General features: G+C 40.2%; 1 protein-coding gene across 8 annotated transcripts in view; it reads right to left on the reverse strand.

The window, feature by feature from the left end:
• Positions 1-4,997: 4,997 nt before the first annotated feature.
• The window catches only part of Ccser2 (coiled-coil serine rich protein 2), a 104,043-nt gene continuing 92,125 nt past the window's right edge, over positions 4,998-16,915 (reverse strand). For 3 of the 8 annotated variants that reach the window (XM_029541447.1, XM_021203075.2, XM_029541451.1), the window contains one exon: positions 4,998-9,852. In XM_029541447.1, the coding sequence (XP_029397307.1) occupies positions 9,040-9,852 (813 nt within the window). In that variant the 3' untranslated portion in view covers positions 4,998-9,039. Of the gene's footprint in view, positions 9,853-15,660; positions 15,701-16,915 lie in introns of all 8 variants that reach the window. The other 5 variants (XM_029541450.1, XM_029541449.1, XM_021203079.2 and 2 more) reach the window with 2 other exon arrangements.

Raw genomic sequence — 16,915 nt, forward strand, 5'->3', positions numbered from 1 at the left:
TGACAGTGCTGTGTGTCAGGGATAGTTCAACTATTAGTTGTTCTTCTCAACCTTGGCTCATTTGCTCCCTTGGCATGAAGAAGCTCGGCATGTCCCTTTCTGGGTTCTCCATGTTAAACGTCCTTACGTATCACACATTCCCAAATAGGAGTGCCAGAGACGTAGATGTACTCTGAGCAGTGATTTCCTGGGTTCCGTTGCTAGATGGCCGTTTGCTGTAAGGTCCCGGTTGTCACTATATTAGCTTCACCTTCATGCCTGAAAGGACAGAGTGCGTACACACGTGGATGGGTTTCTAAACAACTTTTGAATGGTGCTAGACACTAGAACAGGCCACACGAGGGGGTGGCGGTTGCTTGGCTCACAACTCCCTTTGGCTGAAGACTCCAGGCTTCCGTGGCTTTGTTCACTAATGCCTGTCACCCCCAAGCTTGGATGACTTGAAGGGCAAGGCCACCGGATACTGCTGCCTGGTTTTGAGCCAAGGAGGGAAAGCCTAATCTTTATGCTCCTTATTTATAAGCAGAGATGGTCAGCCAGCTCTCAGTAGCACAATACTTCTTGGAGCTTCCTTTATAAAGTTAGAGGCTTACTGACTGCATACTGTGAAGCAATAGTGGGGGCGGGGGGGGGGCAAGGCCTACCCTGCTAAAATTCACCGTTGACTCATTTTGTGTAGAGAAATAAAATTCTCACAGTGGCAGCTGCTTTTCTGCCATTGTTCCTATACTCCCTGGCCAGCGGCCAGTCTCACCAATGTCTCTAATAAAATTATGCCATTATTCTTCTCTGCTTGAGAAAATGAGCACTTCCCTTTGTTTTGGAACAAACTCCTGTTCTGTCACTCAACACTCAAGAGATTGAAAATGCCAAAGATAACGTGCCTTGCCCATGTACATTCACTGTCTTGTTCTTCACTTGGCCTGATGGGAACAGGCGTTTCTACAGGGCCAGGCAGGCGTGTGCACATGGGTGGCTGCCCAGGGATGGGGACTGAGAAAAGTGATAGAGATGCTCTAGCTTCTCTCTTCTGCCTAAAGGCAAGGAAGGTGAGGCTATAGCACTCTTGGTGCCTTTTAAGCTGTGTGGTCTGGGCTTTCTCCAGCCTTTGAGTAGTCTCACCAAGTTAGAGGATTTTGTATTTTATATTGTACATTGTACATTATTTGAGAATTAGGCATCTTTCAAACAAGGAATCATTCACTGGGCCCATCCTTTTCCCCAGACTCACTGGTTTGAAGATAAATTACTTTTATGTAGGGTTGGTTTCCAAAGCTGTCTGTTCTCACTTTGTATTTTTGATGTTTCCCTAAATTGATATAGCCAGCCCTACATATATACACACTTATCTTACGTGTGTGTGTCTTAGGATTTTACTGCTGTGAACAGACTCCATGAAAAGGCAACTCTTATAAAGGACAACATTTTATTGGGGCTGGTTTACAGGCTCAGAGGTACACACACACACACACACACACTTTGGAAACAGGGTGGTTTCCAAAGCTGTTTATTCTCATTTGTGTACTTTTGTACAAAAAAGCTGATACAGTCAGTCATATATATGTACATGTGAGTGTGTGTGTTGTATGATACATATATATAAAGTACAGGTTTCTTATCAATGTTTCCAAAACACCCAGAGGAAAAATTGTGGCTTTATTGAACTTGTACAGATCTTATGCATATAATATACATATATTTGCATATGATTTACAGCACATTGAGCACTGTAAGCTACCTCAAAATCACCAAGTACATGAGGAGGTATTCGGGTTATATGTAAGCTGTATGTAGTTTTGTTTAAGAAATTTGAGCACCCATGTATTTGGGTATTAAGAGCCCCAAACCAATCTTCCTCAGACACCAAAGACAAATGCACTTCACTGACTTACCTTCTGCATATATACTTTGCATAATTCAAGTATATAGTTCAAAAACATCTCAGTGGGTGTATCGGGTATACAGCTCCCATTATAAGTCCACTTTAAAATGTTTCTATCACTCAGTAAAGACCTACATACTCATTTATGAATGCTTACTCCTTCCTATCAGGTACCACATTTCCTTTCTGTGTTTATATATCTTCTATTATATTTTTTAGATTTAGCATCATACAAGATGTAGTATCTTATGTTAGACTTCTTCCATTTAGCAAGCCATAACATATGTCAGTTCATCTCTTTTCTTACTAAATAGTATTTCCTTGTGTGGGCATATAAAATTTGTCTATCCATTCACCAACTGAAAGAAATTTACTTATTTTCCATTTAGGGCTATTATGAATAGAGACCCCAAAACATCTGGGATTAGACCTTTATATGGATGTATTTCTTTCTCTTGGGAATACACCTATGAATGGCAGTGCTGGGGTGAGATACATTTATGTGTACTCTCTCAAGAAGCTGCCAAGCTATTTTCCAAGGGGCCTGCAGAATTCCATGTTATTACAGGCAGAAAGAGTACTATGAAAAAAATAAATGTATATTATAAAGACACAAATGTGAAATATGTAAAATTGTACCATTATTATTATTGCACAAGCCTCTATCTCTTAACTTGCTTAAGAATTGTTATAACATAGGTATTTGAATACTGTGAATATAATGGGAATGTTCTGGTAAGTATTTAAGACCATTGTCTAGCTGTGGAATCATTTTTTGCGTGTGTAAATTAGCCATCCTCTTGAGATGTGGATTATTTCAGGACTCCCACACATTCTTTGAATGCAAAGTTGTATCATGACCAGAATGCTATAGCACTACGTATCTTTCAAACAGGTAGCCAGGGCCAGGTTTTGTTGACTCTTTGTACTTCTAAGGTTGTTGCATGCTGTAACTCTTTGCATCATTCTTTTAGAATAATGGTTCTCTGGTCTTTCCTACTGAATTCCTGGGAACCCTGAAAGGCTCCTCCATTGCCCAAGACAAACTCTCTCAGAACAACAGCAGTCAAAGGCCCAAGCTTCACAGGGTGCCCATGGCTGGCCCAAGTGCTTTCCCAGGCAGTCCAAAGCACCAGGACTCTGTCAGTCTCCTATGCACATCTCAAAATTAAACAAAGTGAGTTACAGTAAGAATCCATCACAGACTATTAATTGTACCATTGCAACTCATGTTTGCACTAGACCTACCTTACTCAGTCATATAGGTACAAAACATCAGCTACAATTTGTCTCAGAAACTTAGTTTCCTGTAATTTAAAACTACCACGAACCAATGTGAACAAAAGGTTCCGACTGGTGGATGTGTTGGTATATGCTAATGGTCTTATTTTTATCAACATTTTAAAAGTCCCCAATGCAACTCTTATTTATAAAAGCATCTGTTTTCAAGGTTGAGATCCCCTGTGGCCTGGAACACCTGTGGTGTTCACTTGAGCTCTGTACATCGTCTGGGGTGCAACATCTGTGCTTCTGGATCTCCCCCAAGACCCCAGAGGCCAGGCACACAGCAAGCATACCTTAGTGTTCCTTCTACTGCTGTGACTGATCCTTGAGATGTGATTATGCTGTAAAAAACAAAAACAAAAACCTCACTTTATAACAATTTTCAGACCCAAATGACAGAGAATGCATTTACAGGTCATACTTTAGAATCTGAGAAACAACAATTCCATGTTTATAGCCGAGGAAGCAGAAAAAAGCCTATGAGGGAGTTCCTTTTATCATGTTTACAAAGAACGGAGGGGTGTGATGCCTGGCAGATGACCCATCAGTGGAGAAAAGGCTGTCCCCAGAGATTCCTCTGGAGTATGTGTGGGGTGGGGGGTGGGGCAAGATATTTAAAATGCCTAGACTGTGTCTGCATAAGAGAATGAGGCAAGGGCCAAGAATGGACCTGAATCTGAATACCATAGCAAGACTTCAAGATCTTTGACATGAGGTAGTAAAAGGGAAGTTAGTTTAAGAGGGTTAAGAAACATCAATGTTAAATTCTAAGAACATACAGTAGAAAGCAGGATACTATTTTTAGGTGGCTAAAAAGTTGACACACACACACACACACACACACACACACACAGCCTGTTTTCAGAGAGCAATAAAGGCATGATAGAACACCATGTGGGAATTACAGCACAGAATAAATGAATCTGGACAGGAATGAGCATAATGTCGCCTTCCTGCGGTGTAACAGGGAGCGCAAGGAAGGCCCTTTCCTGAAGTGAATGGTGAGCTTGCTGAAACTGAGTCAGCCTTCTGCTCCAGGCACAGGATCCACCAGTGAGCACCTCAAACCCAACCCTAGAAGGCAGAACCACGAATTTAGGCTTAGATGCTCTTTCTGTGGGGAAAGCCCACTTTACGATGGAACATACAGAGCCAACAGCGTAAGTGAAGGCCCTGAAGTGATCATGCTCGGCTGAGCAAGAGTCCCTGTGAGCCTCACTAAGTCAGCCAGCCTCGAGGGTGAGAGAGGTGCCACCTTCTGGCATGGAAAATGCCACTGTCAAACCTAATTACTAATAAAGTGTCCCTCAACTCTTTCTGGGATGCACATATATACATATAAATGTACATACATACACATATAAATCTATACATCAATGCAATGGCATCTTTGTGTCCGTTTTTCATGGCTTTATCTGATTAGGAGATACAAATTATATGTTCCCTATTTGTATGCAAAGTTTTATTAAGCGAGTTTTCCATTGAAGGAATTTTGTGTATATGTACTGTTTAAAAATGACTGAAATTGACATTTTTCTTCCTTGCATAGCTCTGTAACTGAGGGTAGTTTCTTCAGACTATCATAATCCATCCTAGTATTTTCTTAAAGCAGGTACTTTATTCAGACAGAAACCAAAGCGTGAGACTGTGGCAATCAGTGAAGACGTGGGACAACTGCTCAGTCGTGGAGTTCCCAGGTATCACAGCTTGGGGTTATAACGTGTGTGGAGTGTAGCTTGTAAATGAAAAATCCGAATTTGAAAACGGCAGCATCCTGGATGTTAGTGGGGAAAGGAGATTAGCGCAAACAAACTGTGGAGGCAAGCACAAGTTTATAATTATGAACTTTATTTTTTATTTACTAAGCCAACACTTTCAGGAAAGAGACTTTACATCCGGTTTCCATAATTCATTTTACAGGCAAATTCTAATATACATTATGTACTCTGAACTGGACTGTACAATCAATGGGAGAACACTGCAGATAATGTTTCTGGTTTTAGTCAATCATGACCAGGTTCTCAAGGCCAGCATTACTCATCGTGGTAATGCTCTACCAGGAAGAAAGGGGCAGCTTTTATTCAACAAGGTGAAGACACAATCTTTAATCAACTACATAATTATAGGAACCTCATAATCATTTGTCCAAATACATCCTCTCAAATTGCTGCAGCAGAAAGTTAAAGGGACCTGTGGAAAGACCAACAGAAAACAGAACTCAAGCATTCGAAGGAGGAAGAGAGCCGGTGATCATCTCCAAGGAAAATCCCACGTGTTTATATTACGGCTATACTTCATTTTCAAATGTGTGTGTGCACATGCATGCAAACGTAACTACCCAAGCTAACTCAGCAACACGGAAGCTACTGTGGAGGATGGAGAGAGTGGAAATGGGGCTGCAGTCTTACTGGACCCCAAAGTGCAACCTCAGGAAACTGGTAGGACCACTCTGGTGGAAAACCAGGAAGCCACCTGCATCTGGAACACCATCTATGGCACGGAACCTCGGAAGTGACGTTACCAGGATCAAGTTGTCTTGATACACTGAGTAAAATATTTCAAGGCATGATGGACATTCAAGGAAAATTTAGTGCTATCATGGGCAAAGTGGCATGCTGGCATACAGTTCTGTGAAAAGCTATACAGCTACCTTCAAACAGCAACAACTGCAGAGAAAGTCATTTTACTAAACAAAAGCCACACCCAGAGGAGGCAAATTGATACTTCAGGCACATCTCCAAGCAATTAAGCTCATTTAAAGTGCATATCTGATATTTTCTTTCATACTTAGATTTTTACTTACTAAAATGCTTAGAAAGTTCCCTAACATCTATATAAATACAGTGAGCAGTAGTCGATGTGCCTGAAAATACTATACAAATAAAAAAATGAGACCCAAAAGAAAAACAACAGGTAGATAAGTCTCAGTGTTTAAAAATCTTCCAAATAATACAACTCTATAACCCTCTGTTGGATGTCTTGAAACCACCTGTACCTATGCCAATGAACATCTTAGACCAAGCAAAACTCTAGCTCAAAGAACAGCCTTTTTTTTTTTAAATGCATCCTATTAAAGAGCCAAGTAAATAATTCTGTGTATTCTTTTCTCTTTCATACATGTGAAAATTAACCAACCTCACCCTTGGGACATAGAATTCACCCGCTCCCACTGTCTTCCTGACAGAACAGGGGGAGTGAACTATGTTCTTGTAGAGGGCAGTTGGTAGCGAGTTGATGTGGTTTGCACACGCAATCAACAGAATGAGCCACATGGAGAAAATGAGCTCTGCTTGTTGAGCAGTGCTGGGCCCTCCTTTGGACTGCTTAGTATTACTAGGAGCAGACAAGATGATATTCCTGCAGCTTTTCCAGAAAACTGCAGGCCAATGGTCTATGTTATTTGTGAATGCATCCTAGGTGAATGCATCTCTGGGTAGTGTATTTGAAGCACACAGTATGCTTCAAAGGCATTCTGCTGAGGGCTGGGAATGTAGCTCACTCGGTAGAGTGCTTGCTGAGCACACACGGAGCCCTAGAGTCTGTCTCCAGTGCCACACAAAACCAGGGGTGGTGGTGCACGCCTGTTATCTCAGCACTCTGAAGATGGAGGCAGGAGATCAAAATTCCAAGGTTATCTCTGGCTACCCAGTGAGTTATTAGAGACCAGCTTGGCATTGTGTGAGGCTCTTATCTCAAGGAGAACAAAATGCATTGGTAAGACTGCCTATCTTCTATTAAGACTAAGGCCCAACAAAGGTATAGAGAGGGTGAACTGGTGGATAAATATTTCTACAAATTTATCAGGGAGAAAAAATTAAAGTGAGCCAAAGATTAGAATAAGGAAATTACTGGAGTCAACACTTTAACATAATAGACAACAAAGACATTTCCCTCAGACAAGAGGGTTATAAATAAATTAAAAAAAAAAAAAACTTTCCTTCAAGGATAAACCAATTTGCAGAAGTATTCCATAAAGTCTATAAAAGTCTCTAATTAAAAAAACAAAACCCTAATACACTAATTAGTATGTTCTATTGCAGGGAATAGAAATAGAGTATGATTGTAGCTGATGTGCAATACATGAGATTTGTTTTCATTCTCAGTAAGGAGAAAACGTATGTGCCCGCATACGCCTGTAGCCAACCTGGCTCACTTTCATGAACGAAGAATAAGTGCTTTTGCCCACAGCAGCAACGACTCAATACCATCTAACCCGTGCGCAGCATGTCCTGTGCCTCCTCTGACTAACGTGCTGTGGTGTGAGACTCTGCTCACCTGTGCCCAAACTGGGAAAAGGTCTGCATCTCCAAAAGACAACTTCACTTGAGGGGTTCTGACACTTAAGGTAAGACTGCCCCCAAATCGCAGCAATGTGACTGTGTAACTTTGCACTAGTGCATTTGATATCATGTTTCTCTTTGTAACCTAGGTACACTTAAAAAGGAAGTCATAGACATTTAATTGTTTTGGCCATAATTCCTTTCGATGCATTTTTGGTCAGCTAATCAGATATTGCTCCTGTAAGGTTATCTTTCTGAGAAATCTTAATGTGAATTATTAAACAAATTATGACCAGCCTAAAGATGGCATGATTTGGGCAAACATGAGGTAAGTCCACTCAACTGCTTGCGGAGTTGGCAGAAGCACAGCTGGGTCCCTGTGCATGGTCACTTGGAGGCTCACAGCCACATCTAGAACAATCTCTCTTAACCCACAGCTACCTTCTTCTTTCCTACCTACAACTTAATTTCCCCCAAATCTACTTTTCAAGAAACTGTCATTCAACCTTCCACCAACAGAAAAGAGAAACTTAGGAAACCCAAAAAGTAACTTATGATAGTCTTAAATTTATATATTTCTCTTAAATTGTTTTAACTCATTTTTTTTATAGAAAATAAGCTTTAAAACCCTCTTTTATATCTCATCAAAATTTTGTGCAAATATCTCAAGTCCATTATTCTAGTCTTCAGACACTAGGAAAAAGTCAATAAATACAAATATTATAATAGACTTAATTTTAAATTTTCAATGTATGTTATGGAAACTTGAAAGTAGTATGATGGATCCACAAGTTAATAAGATTCAAAACTCAATTACCAGCACAAAACTCTAGCACCAACAGAGGTTACAACTGATATGCCATAGGCATCTCAAGCTCTCCAAATTTACCCAGTAGCAATATAAGCAAAGAGTAAATGTGTGTGTAAAATAAGATGTTACAGCAACATAGAACTGGTTTACATAAAATAATGTCAACTCTCAGCATGGGAATTTGTCTGATAAATGGAGAAACATTGGGACTAGATTATTGATCCTAGAAAGGAGAGATAAAACTACTAAGGACTCCCCCACTAAAAGCCTGGTCTTTCCTCATTACGGACCTTTTGCATAGACCTCATAAATACACAAAACCTGGCCAGAACCCTGCTTACAGACAACTCGCTTCCATCATCACTTTGACTCTTTAGTTAAAATAGCAGCCATATTCACAAGAAGATTAAGCATTGGGGTGAGAGTCTGTTAACCAGTTATTACAAACCACAACAGGACTAAATCAGCCAAGTACACATCCTGCCTGATAAATGGAATATTTTGACTTTTCTGGTAATGTAGAGAGAGGGCTGGATAGCATGAGGAGGGACTTGGGCCTCTGAGATGGAGAAGTAAACTTGTGTTTACCTGAGACAAGTATGTGCAAATGGTGTGTAATTCAACCAGGATATAAAATGGAAGACCCAAACTAGTAGAAGCTTCTGCATTTTAATTTTAAGATTTGCTGAAATGGAACCTCCAACATAGTAATAAGCTGCACATAAAGCTATTAGAGAGCAGACTGTTTTCAAAAAACAAATTGGCAGGTGATGGCTATGCACTTAATGTATCTTTGGTTTAGGAAGACGAGAATATCGATTAGAGGCCACACAATCCCCAGAATGCAAACTGCTGTGTGGAGCATGCAGTTCTTTTGGCCGTGTTAACGGCCTTGGGATGCTTGTCTTGGCCTGGAAGTTTTGAGGCTCTACTTGGGGATTGCTTATTTGTTTTTGCTTGAAAGAGCCAGAAGGGGGACGGAGTTTAGATGTTTTCAGATTCAAATGATTTGCAGGATGGTTTTGATTCAATGTTGGCTGATGTTTTGAATTGCATGGTGTGATTCCTGGGGCCTTCTTACATGTGGAAGTTCTACTTGGTGATGAGTCAGAATCTGGAGGAGGTGTCAAAGAACTCAAGCTGGATGGCTTTAAAAGCTGCAAGGCCTTGGGCTGAGGACACTGGTTTCTTCCACCCCTCTTAGTCTGGTCCACTGTACTTGACTGGGAAGGGGTCTGAGGAGGAGGAGGAGGAGGAGGAGGAGGAGTTACAAACTGCATGTCACTAGGTTTTTTCTCTGCCAAATGATGAGACTCTTGAGCATCCAGAGTCATGCTCAGGTCCATTTCAGAAGGTATGCCCTTCACCACATCCACTGTCAACTGTGGGCTTGACGAAGAAGGACGCACTTCCAAACCACGGCTGCTGTCTTGCTGCAAGCCATGTGTAAAGCTTCCATCTGGATGTGCACCACCTGGACACCTGCCTTGAACTGCACATTCACTGTGGGCCTCGATACGTTGTGACTTTATTAATTTTCCCTGGGCGTGGTCTGTAGATCTGGGAAGGCTGCTGGAAGGCTGTAGTACTTGAGGCTGTTAAAATTTAAAAACATCACCAACAATTTATATTAAAAATTTACCAAGAATTAATACAAGTTTAATTATAATTAGGCAAAACTGCCACTTATACTTTAATATGGAAAATATGTGATTTTTTTAAAGAATGAATTGCAATATCCAAGCAAACTCATAACATAAAAATGATAGTGCAAACAAAAATGATACAAGCAACAAACACCGAACAAGATCCAAAATTAAATGGGACAAAAGCGGGGAGGGAATCCCTGTACCATTAGATTTATTAATCTTCAGCCTTATCTCTATGGATCAGAGGGTATTTCAGTAGCACTTTGATTTAATTTTCTTACATGGCACTCACATCTAAAGGTAATCTTCAGAATATTACCCACCTTACTTTATACACATCATTGTTTTGCATATATGTATCTATGTGCACCGTGTGTGTGCCTGGTAACTGTGGAGGCTAAACTAGGGCATCAGATCCCCTGGAACTAAAGATACAGCTGGTTCTAAGGTGCCCTCTGGTTGGGGACTGATCCTGGTCCTATGCAAGAGCATTCAGTGCTCTTAACCACAGAGTCATTTCTCTAGCTATTATGCTCTTTAAAATTCATTTTTAAATGTTTGTTGTCAAATGCTGTAGCTCTTTTGAGAATTACCAAATACATGGTTTAGAAGAAAAGACTATACTATTCGTTTATGTGAAATTCTAACAATTTACACAAAAGCATCCAATACACTTAGCCCAGTATGTGCAAAGCAAAGCACTAAGTTCAACCCTTAGAGCCCCCAGCAAGCCAAAAGTCTTTTCAGTGACAGCTGAGAGAGTATAGAGATGCAAGCCCCTGGAACTAAAGCCAAAGCACAGAAGACAAGTTCTTCAGGCCATGCAGCGCTGTGTACCTTCATCAGCCTACTGAGACAACTCTTTTACACACTCAAGATAACATATATGATACCCTTTATTTTTGGCTATCCAGTTTTTATTTTATTTTTTTAAGGCACAAACTAACATAGGGGTTAATACTTTTTATTTAATATTTTGGGCTAAAGTTTCAAAAACTTTTGCGTTTGAAATGTGAATTTTAATGACTTGTTTTGCACAATTCAATGAAATGCTTTTTAACTATACAAATCTACAAAGAAGCCTACACAGTGCCTCGCAGAACTCTGCTACAGGACAGACCTCTCTGACCACATCACTGTATTCTGTTACTCCTTGGCCAGCACTGAAGTGGCTGCTCAGGGTCAGCAGTGACAGAATGGAGAGCCACAGCCAGGACTGATTGAGACCAGCACCACCACTCAGTGGGGACGGCTGAGGGGCCCAGTACTTTAAAAGGTGGGCAGGAATCATATCATGGCAGTCAAAGCTCCAGCATGGGGGACAGAGGGGCCACAAACTCCAATTCCTGGGGAGCTGCGAACCAGCTGACAGCTCTGGGAGAAGGAGTCTGTTCCCTTTAAGCATGCTACCCCTGGTAGGTTAGCCAAGCTGCCGTGGAAGGCCATACACTGAGGAGAACATGGGCAGGGACACAAATTGGACTGATAGGTTATTTTATTTTTACTCTTTAGAAAGAATCCAAGGTTGGGTGCAGAGATGCAAGCAAACCTGGGAGGGGATAGAGAGGGCAGAGGGGATGTGAATGTTCAAAGCACATGGATGCATTCATTACGGTCTTTAAGAAAAAAACCTATTTAAAAGGCAAAACAACAGTCAAATCAATCTGTACAGAGAAACAGATATAACATTAGCTCTAACTGTAGAATGTTTAAAATAAAGCTAGCCCATTACTGCCTAAAGCTAACTATCCCAGACTTCAAAGTCAGTCACAACCTGTTACCATGGGGATGAATAAAATGTCACCTAACATAAAAGGTACCAAAATTCAGTGGATTCTCCTGAAGGTGTCCTAGTAAGTATATAAAAGTAATCGCAAATGTCAAAAAGATTTACTACACAGATCAAGCAGGGCCATACGAAGGAAGTCAAGCTTTCCCCGAGGCAGGGCCTGGAGAAGAGCAGCACTAATGGCCACGCACAGGGCCCTCGTTTCCTTTTCTCATCTCCAAATAGAACGGAGTTTCTCATACCAATGGAAAAGATCTTAAAGCAATTTTAAAACTGAAAATATCACTGACAATTTTTAAAAATGACTTTTTAATGTTTATTGCCCTAGGAAAAACGTGCTCCTGGCCTGCAAAAATCTCTTTTTCTTGTTAAGACACAGCAGTCAGAGAGCCGCCCCCCAGAAGGCCACTGACTGGACACGAGATGTCCACACACACTGCAGATTTCTCACGCTCCCTGCTTCATAGAGAGAAATACACGGAAAGACAGTAGGCAGAAGATGCACTGCATGTATCCAACAGAACAAACTCCAGTTACAAGACTGACAAGTAGAAAGTGACAAAGCTTCTAAGAATATAGCATGCTGAGTCTTTATCTGAGGAAATAAGACTAAATAGTTACACAAATAAAGTCTACATTATCATCTAATTAGAAATAAATAGTGATTTTTATAAGGTAAATAATAATGTAAACTTACACTTCATTAAAAAACCTATTTTTAGTAATATAATTAATGTCCCTATCCTAAAATGATTGCTGTATGTTTGAAAGCTGTAATTTGGGAAATTCCACTATTATGAAGAGTAAAGGTCTCTTTCAAGAAGTATAAGAAATTGCTCTACTGTGAGGACTAAGGAGACAACAGTGGGAAGCGTCCCACCATCGACTGGACCGGCACTAACAATCAGCAAGCTACCTGCTAACAGCTGCAAACCACACACGTGTGTTAAAATGCACAGTGCTGGGAGTGAGACAAGCCAGAGGCGGCCACTCGACAGTCCCATGCTTGACAGAACTCCTTAAGTAGAACAGGCAAAATAAGCAACAAAACCACTTCTGACAACATGTGATCCAAAAGAAAATAAAAGCCTGACTGGAGAGAAAACATACAAATGTGCACATGACTGGACAGAGTTTTTAAAGGGAGAGCAGAAATCGCCAGGTTCCTTTCTATCTGGAAAGGAAGGCCCGCTGAGACCTGGGCTGCGTCATGACCATGACTAATGGAAACCACGCTGTTCTCTCACTTAGATGCCATGACAGTGGAGAGAACACTGCTGGGGAACAGACAAGGCTGGGCCAACAGGCACTTGCCAAGCTGCCTAACTCAGCATGCTGGATGGGAAGCGCTCCTGGTGAATGCTAAGATGAGACCTGAGGGTTCAGAGCACTTCAGGATCTCACTTTTGTGGAACCAGAGACACTCAACAAGGGGAAGAAGCTCTTAAGTATTTAGTCAGGTAGTGAGCTATCAACAGTCCAACTGAGCTATCACCAACAGCTCAAGTGAAGTTTTAAGTGTAACGTCAGCACACTATTGGGCAGTAAGACAGGCCAACCAGACTTGAGGAGAAAGGAAATTACAGTATTTCTTGTTATCTGGGCAAGGTCTCCCAGAAAGTACCAACTAGTCCTTGCATTTCATGGCCTTTAGAGGCTCACAGCACCCAGAACCTAAAGCAACAGAAATCCAACCACTGGGGGATTCAGGAATCCTCCTCCAGGAGCAGATGAGTGGGACTTAGTACTCTGTCCTTAGTACATGTGGAGGGTTTGGAAGTAAAGTTCTCAAATGTAGACTCATGTCCAGACCCTCTACCTGGACTCTGTAACTCCAAGTCTCACATAAGAGTTTTAAATAAACGTCACTGTTCTACAAACTGCAAATTCTACAGAGTCTACAAATTCCTCAGCATAATGGTAATGTGTCAAGGACAATGTCAGCATTAGGCAGGACTGGGGAATTGTGCAAAGGCTTGATGGTCGTCTTTGGCGATGACCTCAGGTGCCTATTTGGACTGCTTGCAAGGGTCTATCACACTTGGTTTTTCATACTAGTCAGTGTTCCTAGTATTTGTTCCATAGTAGTGATTGAATACTTGCTAAGTAATGAGCTAGGGAATATTAGCTGTGTAATCAAGAATGGCTCAATTGGCCATAAACTAGCAAAGATGACTGGTTATGTCAATAATAGATCATAAGTGGTTAAATAAAAAATTAACCTCTAAAAATTAATGGACAAATAAGTCTGGATAATAGAAAAGAATCCTGCTTTTCTTAAAATGTTTGGTGTTAATTACATATTAACTTGAACAGAAATATCTTTTATAATGACCTAGGAGCTTAGCCATCAAGTGGGTTTGTTTCTTTTGTTTTGTTTTGTTTTAACTTGAATAGGCATTTCTGGCTCAGGAGTCTGGAAAAAACAATCTCAACAGGCAATTAGCTGTTCCCCTATTCCAGCTGAAACAGTTTGACTATAGAAGCGAACTACATAACACAGGGCTTCCTGACTCATGTGTCACCTGTGGTAATTAGAGAGTATAAGCATGAGAGGTTCAAGGTATATGTCTTTTGTAAATGGGACTGGTAGAATAGACAGATCTTTATCACATGAAAATAAATTACTTGCTACAAGACATGAGATTTCTAGATTCAAACGCATGGTTCAATCAGCCACAGCTATGTGCTTTAAATCAACAGTAGCCATGTGTGTTATGATGTCAAAGCTAAGACTCCTTTATTTCCTTCCTGTCTGAAGAACTAAGAGTTAGAACATTAAACTATATTAAAATTGTGAACGACTTATCGGATGGCTCTACAATGGAGCTAGTTAGTCAAACACAGCACTGAATTACTTGGCTTCTAAAATCAGACCGATGTTAGTTTGATGTTGCATCTATTCCTTACAATTGGTGAGATACTGAGCAAATCATCACAGTGCCCTGAAATGAAATTTCATAATTAAATTTCTTCAAATAAAAGCATGACTATCAGGTCCATAACATAATGCAAGGCATTTACAAGTACTGGAGAAATGTTCTACTCCAGACTGGGAAGCAGGGCTTTCCTTCTGCCCAAGCATAGAAACCCCAATTCCAAGGTTGCATGCATGCTGGCTACTTTTCACGAGACCCTTGATTGGAAGGCTACTAAGAAAGGCCTCTTCTTTTTCTAAATGGGTACACAGACGTTTAGTGAAGTAATGTTCAAACATAACACACCTCGTCAGCAAGTGGCAAAGATTTATTTTAAAGCATCAGAGGTTTTTAAATGTAGCACTAAACATCACTGTTATCTGGTTACCAGTTATAAATTCATGGGCTTTCAGAATACACAATATAATGTGTTGTAGTGCATGAAATCTAGATATTCAATAACATCATACAGGTACTAGCTTTCCTGAAAAACTTCCCACTTGCTTCTGCGTTGATTCTCGCCTAGAAAGAATAACAATTAGACACACCAAGCCCAAACCCACTGGTAGAGCAGTCTGTCTGGACAGAGGTGGCTCCACGGTGAATCACTGGAAGAAACCCCAAAGGAAGCTCTTCATCATTACTGTTTCATCACAACCCAAAAGTCTCTAGAATTATCATGTTGGCTTTCCTAAGCATCCTTCCCCTCCAGTTACTAGCAAGAAGTTGGCAGCTAAAGTGTCAAGCCCTGAGTAAAAATGTCCACAGTCGATAAAGTAGAAAACAGGAAATAATCAAGGATAAAATTGCTATTACATAATACACATGAAATATCGGCAATCATTTACTGGGCTACATACACGCTTATTGTTATTATTAAATACACTTTAATATTTAAAGGGAAGATGGAAATGGAGCCTCCTGTAACATGCCTGTAATCTCTTGCATGCACGCTCTGACATGCACCATGCAAACTGGGAGAAAACAGAAAAGCAAAACGTGACCATGAGGAAGGTGGTAGGAAAAAAATCTGAAATTGTACTGTACCACGCTTTGTCAGAGAAGTAATGGACTAACTTCTCAACTCCTTGCCAATGGCACAATGGGAGAGCAGAGACAAGAAAAAGACAGGACAATGGTGTCAGAGACCAGACAGAACACTGAGAATCGCCACGACCGACCGGGCAGCAGCCAAGGGTGTCTGCTCTGCCTGGGTTTCTAAGCATTACTCGTTATTGTAAAAAGTATAGTTGCACAAAGTGAATCATAGTTGATAGATTTATACTTTGTTGCAAAAGTGGTTTACATGTTAGTACTAATATTCATGCTCATAAAAAGTATGTTTAACACTTCTTATACAAAGGGATCAGTTGAATTTTACCAAACACAAAACTGAAAAGAATTTTGAAACCATTTTATACTAATATTCCAAAAGCCTAAGGAGATTAGGCCTCATACAATCTGTTACGAAAATAGAAAAAAGTAAAAAAAAAAAAAAAANTTATACTAATATTCCAAAAGCCTAAGGAGATTAGCCCAAATTTTTTTTTTTTTTTTCAAAAAAAAAAAAAAAAAAAAAAAAAAAAAAAAAAAAAATTTAGTAATTAAAAAAAAAACGTATAGCACATTATAAAGCTAAATAAACTTAGTATTTGCTAATTTGTTTCTAATGCTGCAATAGCACTAAAGGCCTCTTAAAGGTATAACTAACTGTACTTTAACTTAGAAATGATGTTATAAATGATACATGACCTTCCACACATCACTGTAAAGACAAAATATTTAAGCCCCTCTATAAATAGCTTTAAATAGATTCAATCATAGTTCCTGGTGATTTTGGAAACCAGGAATACTCTTTTGTCCTCTATACTTCAGAATGGCACCTCCAGATCTCAAAAAAAAAAAAAAAAAGACAAACTTGAGGACATATGATTACTATGTATATTACTTAAAACTACAGAAATATGAAATTCATAGATTGAGTTAACTGCTTTTAAATTATCACAGAGATTAAGAGTGACTGCATTTACTGCAGAGGCACAGTCACTGAGAGTGACAGACTCTAGCCTATCACATCTACCTAGCAGATGCAGAGTACTGTAGGAGAAATTTCTAAACTGTTTAGTGTAACTAGTAGGGTGTGGTTTGCCACAACACCACCGCAGCAACAGGAGCTGGCTAAAGAAACACTGTCACCATCGGCAGAGAGGGCATCACAAAAAGCTTCACACGGAAAATGCTAAAGGCTACCTCTGCCACAAGTTCATGTACTGCAGAAACTAACACATGGCTAGGTTTATGG

The sequence above is a fragment of the Mus pahari genome, chromosome 8 (assembly GCF_900095145.1).
Source record: "Mus pahari chromosome 8, PAHARI_EIJ_v1.1, whole genome shotgun sequence".
In the NCBI taxonomy this organism is placed as follows: domain Eukaryota; kingdom Metazoa; phylum Chordata; class Mammalia; order Rodentia; family Muridae; genus Mus; species Mus pahari.